Here is a 9,108-nt window from a genome sequence, read left to right as displayed (position 1 = left end):
CGAGGAGACTTCCAAGGTCATCCAGTCTTCCAGACCTCCCACTGCACCGCGTCACTAACGAGCCTGTCCAGGTGAGCCACCTCCCCGTATTCATATTAAATTAGCCTCAAAAAAGCGCCCCCCCTTCGGCCCCGCTTCATTGCCTGGCAGCTCTGACCACAAAATAGCGTGAATGACACCTGAAGTGTTCCATATTCCAACACAAGGTTCATCTTACAAAAGGTCTTAAAGACACACACACAAAAAAAAAGTTAGAAAGCATATACCCACCAACGTAACCCTATGCTATAAAATATAAATGAATGGTTGTCATGGTGACTGCTTCAGAGAGAAATAGAGTCCCTCACAAATGCTCAATGCCCAGAAGAAATCCTCACACACACACACAAACCTGGTTCTTTCCCTTCCTTACCATTATTACCAAGCTTCATTCAGAGATTGGGGTTTACCTAATTCTGCAACGTTTCGCACCAGCAAATTGCAACAGGAAGAGAAGCGCACTGCTTCTGTCACTGAAACCTATTCAGATTTCTCCAAGTATCCGGAGAAATCCCATTGCTTTGGACAAATCTATAAGCTCTCTTATTGCTCTGTGAGGCACAGTTTTGAATTACTGTTTTTCATTACTGGTATGCTTTCTAGCAGACCCCGCTGCGAGATAAAGTGGTATTAGAGTGGCATTACCGGCTTGTGGAGTGATTGAGAGACATACGGGTCTGCAATATACTCCTTGAACTAACAGGCAGCAATATATCTAGAAACCCTTTTGCTTCTACCAGAAGAAGGGCAGAAAAATAAATATATTCCTAGGCTATAGATATGCAAACCCCCAAATACCTGCCACTGACCGAATTCCACACTCAAAACTAAAAATGGAAACTCCAGAGCTGATGTAAGCAGTACCAGAACATTTCAGGCTCTCCGGAGAGGCACGGGACACCAAGCAGCGCTAACGTGACCCCGCAGCTTCCAGGCCAGGGCACCTTATGCCTATGCAGAGCAGAGAGCAGGAACCACAGCCCCAGCACTTCTGCCTCCACCCACATAGATGTGTCCTGCTGTAGGGCAGCTTCAGCTGCCACCGTTTTGGGAGATTACCAAAAGCACCTTGATGACTCAGCAGCAGCAAAAGGCACGCTGTGTCTTTAGTGCCGCGCTCTCTCGGTGATATGGCCATTACCGGTATTAGGAGGATGCACGCCTGGGTGCTGGTTCTGAGTACACTTCAGGTCTGGGGTTACTGAAAGCCAGAAGAAGCTGTTAGGCCAAAATGTGTTCCCATGCGCATGCCCATGCTGCAGGATCCCTGACCGTGAAGCGGAGCCTTACAGGACTCAGTGCTGTCCAGACACAGAACAAAAACTACAGGAGAGACAGAAGGTCAGGCAAGAGGAAAAAAAATTAACATGACTAGCCTGGTCAGCAGTGGTCTCAGCACTTCTCTGACCAAGCTCGGGTTTCTGCAGCTTTCTAGGACGAGGAGCATGTGAAGGTTTGCAGATGTTCCCAGGCAGCTCCTTCTGAATGTGACCGACAATACTGGGGAAAGCACCAAGACAAATTTATGAACATGTTTCTAAGTGAATGGCAGATCTCCCTGCCTACCCAGGGATGCAAACTGATACTTAAGAGTGAGCAAGAGACCAACAATGTGACAGAGACAGATCAGGAGGGGTCTGGAGAGCCAGTAAGATCACCAGCTGAGGCTGGGCCAATGGAAGGCTGCAGAGGTGCAACCAAACCAGCAGGCAGAAAAAACGAGTGCTCTGCAAGAAGAGCTAGTCCTGTGTGAGACCAGTGTGTTGCAGGAATAAAACACAGGATGAGAGCGTGAACGACAGCATTAGTTGCAAATATGCGTAAAAGAGGCCACATCTTAGAAATGCGATACTAAAAGGACTCGCTTGACACCAAGGCAGCCTGGAAGCCGGAACCCAGCAAGTGGTATGGGATGACACCAAGGCTACTGCCCTGCACAGCAGGAAGGTCTGGGTTTGCTGTCCATGGGGAGGGACAAGAGAGATCCACAGGACGTGCTGGCAGACAGCTAGAGGGAGGAGGATCAGATAAGCGGAGTCCAGGATGCCAAAGCTTCAAGCAGAGCAGGCCAGATCTCGAGGGAGATCAGGTGAAAGGACTGTAACAGCCAGAAGCCCAGGTAGAAGGGCAAGAGAAACACCAGACTGAATGCAGCGGTGTCAGTCCAGGGCCAACGGCATGAGCAGCCACTACCAGAGCCCCGTGCTGAAGTGGCCCCTTGAAGAACCGCTTCTCTCCGTGTAACTTTGGTGTGTCCCCACACAAGGACCGGAACTAGAAACCAACTAGGAGCCAGGCCACCACTGACACTAGCCAGAGGTCCAGCACTCTCTGTTCAGCCAACAATTTCTCAGCCTTATGTTTCCAGCCCCCTGTCTTCAGGGCTTTCCTTTAATAAAGGTAAGCTTTAATAAAGGTAGCAGCTGCTGGCAAACGAGGATAGATGATCAAGCCAGTGATATCCTACTAGCCTGAGTAAAGAGTGCTCATGGCATTGCGCTGGTTGCAGATCCCTGGATCTGTTGGCCAGTTTCAGTTGTATTTAACATCAGGTGGAAACCTGAGTGATAGAAAGCTCCTAAGATGTCATGGAAATAGGCGGCTGGGCAGAGAAGAGGGACTTAAATCAGAACCACTAGAAAAGACAGGACTGCAAAGCCAGCTCGGTTCTGCTCTTGGAGATGAGAAAATTGACATGCAAGTTACCGCAAAAACTTGAGTAAGAACTCATATCTCCCCAGATATCAGATAATTCACACCCCCAGCATGAAGACATAGGAAACTAAACTTCTTAAGCTGTGCTATCTGCAAGGTTATATTTTCCCCTTTGAAAGGCACCGACAGACACGAAGGTAAGAATATCAGCCCACAAAAGCCTGCTGCGTGTATGCAATCTAACCTGCAGCTCCCACAAAGAGGAACTCTTCTCTCTTGCCTAGAGATGTCCTGCCAGCAGACTCAGAGGACATGGCAATTTAATAACACCATTCCCTCTCCTCAGCCTGGCCCTGTGTGCTGACATATCGCTTCTCTCAAACTAGAAGCACACTAAAATAAACGAGGGAATACACAGCTTTCACTTCATTCTGTTCCTCATTTCCCTATGCCTAACTATTTCCTGCTGCTTTCAACGCAAGATCTGAAGGCAAGTAGGAGGGACTGTCAGCACAGTGTCTCATGGGGAAGAAGGGAAGCGATTAAATTTCCAAGATGGCATGTGCTACCAAGTCATTTCTCCTTCAGCTCCACTTATGACACCCATCTTCCTTCACTGTCAGTAACCAAAAAGAAAAGTGAAATAGAAGCAGCAGCAAACTTGTGAATTCCTACCTGGTTTCACAGTTATGTAGAAATCACATAAAATGTAGAAAGGTCCACTACATTATTTAGTGGCTTTCCTATGAAAAACAAACAAACAAAAAAACCACCAAGGAAAACCCCAACCCTCTTTTGAATCTTAGATATCCTCCCATCCAGGAAAACCCCACAGGAGAACAAAATATTTTACTAACAATTTACTAAGTAAGCCATTCCGCTTTCCAGAAGATTTCACAACAGCACTCAACAAATTCTCACAGCAGATCCGCCAAATGAAATAAAAGGTTAAAAATACATTCCTAGGAAATAGAATAGAATAAGACCTTCAAGGTAAACACCAAAAAGCCATCTCAATAAATGAAATGGCACTCTACCGAAGGGCTTCCACTTGATTTTAATTCTCATGTGGATCCTTACCTTTGAGCATTTCTCCAACACTTCCTCCTTGAACTGCAGGAATTTCTCCTGGATGGTGGGCTGGTTGAGAGCGAAGGACAGGAAGTGTGTGAAGGGTTGCTTCTTACGGAAGCTGTCCAGGAGAACATCGATCCGCGTTCGGGCAGAGATGACACCACTGCGATGCTGCCCTGTAATCACTACAAGGAAACAAAGCAATACTTGTCTGGTTTCCATGAAGCTACAGCGACACTACCCATACCCACGCAAAATAAAGAATAATTGAATGGATCATGATTTTACACGATATTTATCCATGCACTTTAAAATGAGGATCTGGTGAATATTTCATCCAGTAGATGAAATCCAGGTAAGAATATTTCATCCATGAGATGCTGGGAGGGAATTAGAAAAACCTTCACAAAAGCACCCTCTACTCTTAGCCCCGGGCTCACTGAAGAAGCAATAGGAATTAAAACCCCCAACCATGCCCAGAGAAATCTCGCCAGACTCCCCATGTGACTTAAAATGCCTGACACAGCTGTGTTTTCTCTGTAAAGACAAGATGATGCCATCAAAAGTATCCCTCTGCTCTCAAGAAAGTCAGCTCTGAGTGCCTAAAAAACAATAACTGAGAGTCTATCATTTCAGCGGCTCTTCAGATTTCTAGACCATTATTTCAAGTTTTCATAAAGGCAGTCAAAGTGAAAAAGAAAAGAAAATCTATCAAAGATCAAGATGGCCTATATCGTTTGTGCATGCACTTCAAGGCACCAAACAGAGAACACTTGAGCTTGAAAGGAAAGAACCGCAAGGAGCAAAATTTTCTTGGCTTCCTATTATTACATGTTTTCAACATCTCTCAACCTTCCTAATAGTCCTTCACGGTTCTCAGGAAGAAGTCAAGACCCACTCCTTGAGAAGTACTGCCACGTTCCTGCGCAGCACCACAGCTGGATCCCCCCGTCACTTACTCCTCACAGCTCTGTCACAAATGTAACTGTACACCGTGCCAATTATCACCGGAGCGTGCGTAAGGGGCCCTCCAGATATCCACTCAGGCAGAAACCCGCACGGGCCAGCCCTTATGAGGAACGCCTCTTTTCTTTTTAAGTCACTGGAAGTGATGAGAAGGAACATACGGTACAAGAAAGCCTGCTCTCACCATCAGGATCAAGTGACAACACCAGAAAAGCAGCAACGTCATCAAAACACTTCGCAGATTAAAGCAGGTGCTGAAGTTTATTTCATGCATAAATATACAACGCAGCAATTTTTTCTGGATGTATGTTACAGCTCCTCATTAATGGACAGTATTAATTTAAAAAAAGGAAACCAAAGCCACAACAAAACCAAAAAACGACCCCAACACATTCAGACCCAAAGTTCTCAAGCCTGTCATTTAAGGCCTAGAAGTGACTTCAGTGAGACTATTTATGGACTTAAAATATATTTTTTTTTCCCCCCCGAAAAAAAACCTTATACTTCTTTATATAATAGACAGGGAAAACAAACTCAGGAGAAAAGTGATTTTTCAAAGACCGTAAAGGGAGCCAGTGCCATGTCAGAAGCAGGAATTCAAGGAAAAACACCTCCTATGCCCCATCCCCGCTCAAATCATGTCTGTGCAAGAGCTGATGAGAGAACACCGATTTCATGCATGTTAAAGCTTACCAATTTCTCCTTCCACTCCAGGCTTGGGAATGCTGATGGAGGTTCGAGTCTCTGTTTCTAGCTTCTTCTTGGTTTCTCCTTTCTTCCCAATAACGTACCTGGAGGCGTAAAAGTGCAAGAGAGTCATTTACACAGTGACGCTGGGCCGCTCTCCATCAAGTGTGTCCAGCCAGCAGATTAACCATGCCACAGGCAGCTGGTCGCCCCCAGATTTGGTATCTCTGTGCTAGAGGGACACACGCATTCAGCTCCACGCACAGGACCCAGTCCAGGCACAGAGGCTACTCCCAGGACTCGGTGCATGACTAGCCTAGGGCCAGGGGATGATGTTGAGCTGTGGTTCACAATGGGCTTAAGCTAAAATAAGTTAGTTGATCCATGACAGCTCTGCCCAGCACATCCTGCCACAGCTTATTCATCAGCTGGGTTACCCTTTTTTCCCCATTACCCCAGCTGACAAAGAACTAAGGGCACTTCTTCCGCTTTTTGCTTTGCTCAAGGTAGTCATTTGCCAGCATCCAAACACACAAGAGAACAGCTTTCCTTCTCTACATCTCAGTAAAACTATTCAACCAATAAAACTGTCAAAAATAACTAGATAAAGCTTTGAACTCTACAGGCTTCCCAGTAAACACCAGATTTGAGTCAACAGTCAATTCCAGTCGTGTGTGCTTTCTCTCAAAGCCTTCACAAACTCCCCCTGCCAGGCTGCTCGCCCCAGTTCTTCCTCCCCTTCTTCCACCCTCCCTGACGCTTTTATGTTCAAGGGAAGAGATGCTCAAACACCGTCCTGCCAGCAAGAAAGCACCACCTGCTGTCTCTGTCACAGGAAAGGCTAGGAGTCAAGCGTGGCACAACTGCACTAAAAAGACATTGCCAATTTTCCCTTCCCAAATGCTAAAATCCACATCCACAGAACGGAATAAATTTTGAAGATCTGGCACTTACCCCAACCTCAAAAAAAAAAAAAATACTCTGCGCTCAACCGCTTCCCAAAAGCGACTCAAATAAACCAGAAACACACAGGCTCACTTGCATAATGGGCTGGGAACCTCCACTCTGCACTGGAAGCCTTTCTCAGTCTCTTCCACCACAAAAGCATCACAGGGTTCATCTGCGCAGTCACCAGGGCCTACCAGAAAAAAAACAACAGACCTTGTACAACCTCTGTAAAGTTTGGCAGCGCTTTATGTAGGACAATAGTCTCACAGCCTTCTTCTCCCAAGGTTAAATAAAGGAAGAAACAGACTCCTTTCTGTTGCGGCTAACTGCTTTTTATTTCACCTTACAACCAGCTCCGGAAAACATAATGACTGCTTCTAAATCCGTCGGGCTGGGAGGCGCAGGAAAGCAGTAGTTACAGCCCAGGTTTTCTCTCAGCTGGAAGCTGTGCAGCTACCCAGTGGGAATGGTCTCTTCTCCTGGCAGGATGGAAGTCACCGGGCCATTCAGAGATGCGAGCAGGAATTTTGTGTTGCAGGAGAACACAAATAAAAGGTGAGGATAGTTTTGGTTCAAGGATTCAGGTAGAGTGTTTTGGAAAACAGAGAAATTCTCACACCCTCGGCACAGAGGAATAGATGCACCTTTTATCCGTGGGCCCTTTTACCTGAGGGGCTCAGCAGTAAGGAGTGAGATCTATACCTCCAGAAGAGCATTAACTCCTCCTATATGTATGTACGGGAGATTTCAGAAAAGCAATACCTTCTCAAACCTTACATCACTCATTCGAAGACTAATTTTATGAGAACTTACAAGTATACTCTTTGTTGGCTCACAAACAGTCGCGCCTGTTAGGAGCAAACATGACTTCCAGAAAGAGTGGAAGTGGTTTCTATCTCCTCTCCAACACATATGGGAATGAATTTGGGTGACAAGCTGCTTACTAAAGCTTTGTTCGATCCACTGAAAGGCGGGGTGGAGGGAGAAGCAGGACACAACAGCCACAACCCTTCCCATCTGACAAATAACAGCTGAGCTTTTCTGTGCCCACCACTCACGCAGAACTACAACAAACACACAGCCAGAAAGATAAAGTAAAATATATCAGAACAGGAAGAATATACAGGTTAACACCTTCCAAAAGCCACATTATGAGAGGCCAAGTCTTCAAGGGGCAAACACTGCAAGGACAGAGGATCTTCAGCGAGCAGGTTCCACTCCTGCCGTATCTGCAAATAATCACGCTACCAAAAACAAAGCCACTTCAGGAACCTGGGGAACACAGATCTATGCAGCTCATTTTTTACCCTCTTCATTGGAGATCTTTCACAGCCAGCAAACATAACCGACAGTCAGCAGCACAGTCACCCAAACCCACACTAGGTAACCAGGATTACGTGCCCTCTTTGGCTTGCAGGATCACCAAGGACCAACACAAAGCATTTTTCTCCCTCTTGAACACCTCACTCCACGGCACAGGCAGGTCATTGAGCACATAAAGACATCAAAGAGAACACCAAGAGCTCCTTAGGTCACCACTGACGATGCTTTCATCTGTAGCATGTCCTGACAGCACCACGGTCACCCCTTGCGCAGCACTCTTTACCTGCACAGAAATCCTCCTCCTCCTCCTCATGCTGGTAGGCCTGCTCTTGAACAAGATTCTTCCTGTACACTCGCCCCCCGATCCTTATCAGGGTGGGCCGCAGAACGTCCATCCTGCTCCTCCTAATGCAAAAACAAAGACAGCTTTGCTAACTTATGCCAAGGAAAGGTAAATCCCAAGGTTTCCTTGGGAATAATTCGTAAGAGGCAGCAAGGGAACTCCGAGGGGCTCAGCAGTAAAGAACGAGGTCTGTACCTCCAGAAGAGCATTAACTTCTTCCTATAGGCATGTATGAGAGATTTCAGAAAACCAGTACCTTCTCAAACCTTACATCACTCATTCAAAGACTAATTTTATGAGAACTTACAAGCATACTCTTTGTTGGCTCACAAAGCAGAATCAAGTAAAACTGGGAAATTTAAGCAATGTAAGATACATAACAAAGCATCAATATTTTTTGCCCCTGCAAGCAGGTCTGCAACTTATCACCACTCTCCCTGAAACTCACAAGTTTGAGCTAAAACTCACTGTGGCCTCAGTCAATGTCTTGGCTGTCTTAGCACCCTTCAGGATTCTGAACAGTTTCACCTCCTTACTCTCCACAGCTGCAGACCAAAGAGACCCCAGCCTCTTGCGAGCAATCCGCTACAGCATCCACCTCTCTCACAATACCTGCCGTTCCCTGCTAGTTTCCCAAAAGCCTGAGGAGCTTTTCCAAAGCAAACACTGTTCCCTGGATCTGCTTGAGCTGGGGGTGGCTGGGGAAGGGAAACAAAGCAACCTCCTGCCTTCCACCTCAGAGCGGTAAGTTTGAGGCGTACACGTAAAAGCCTTACGCTGCCCTGCGTTATTCCAAATGACATAATAAACATCGAGTTAATTTTTTTTTTTTTTTTTACAGCAGAGAGCGTTTTACGGTGGAAAAGCAACGGGGCGACCCAAAGAACCGGCCGGGCACCCGTCAGACACTTCTATCACATCTTCAGCACTTCAGTTTCGAGGTTCGCTGAAAGCGTTAACATGGGAGATGCTCTGCTGTTAAAAAAACAGAAGCTCCTGTTACCCAAAAGACAGAATCTCCACCAAAATGTTCGCTTGTCGTCAGAGGCAAGGACGGCGGCCGACGGCGACCC

At 46.4% G+C, this 9,108-nt stretch overlaps 1 protein-coding gene across 1 annotated transcript in view; it reads right to left on the bottom strand.

The window, feature by feature from the left end:
* Window positions 1-8,096, bottom strand: part of ASCC1 (activating signal cointegrator 1 complex subunit 1) — a 36,396-nt gene extending 28,300 nt beyond the window's left edge. Inside the window, exons 1-4 of the mRNA XM_009895779.1 lie at window positions 7,976-8,096; window positions 6,460-6,559; window positions 5,428-5,525; window positions 3,775-3,953 (exon numbers count right to left, since the gene is read on the bottom strand). Coding sequence (XP_009894081.1) covers window positions 3,775-3,953; window positions 5,428-5,525; window positions 6,460-6,559; window positions 7,976-8,087 — 489 coding nt within the window. The 5' untranslated portion in view covers window positions 8,088-8,096. The remainder of the gene's footprint in view (window positions 1-3,774; window positions 3,954-5,427; window positions 5,526-6,459; window positions 6,560-7,975) is intronic.
* Between the last annotated feature and the right edge of the window lie 1,012 nt (window positions 8,097-9,108).

The sequence above is a fragment of the Charadrius vociferus genome, unplaced genomic scaffold, assembly GCF_000708025.1.
Source record: "Charadrius vociferus isolate BGI_N301 unplaced genomic scaffold, ASM70802v2 scaffold1452, whole genome shotgun sequence".
Taxonomy (NCBI): Eukaryota; Metazoa; Chordata; class Aves; order Charadriiformes; family Charadriidae; genus Charadrius; species Charadrius vociferus.
This window is presented reverse-complemented; position numbering and strand designations above follow the sequence as displayed.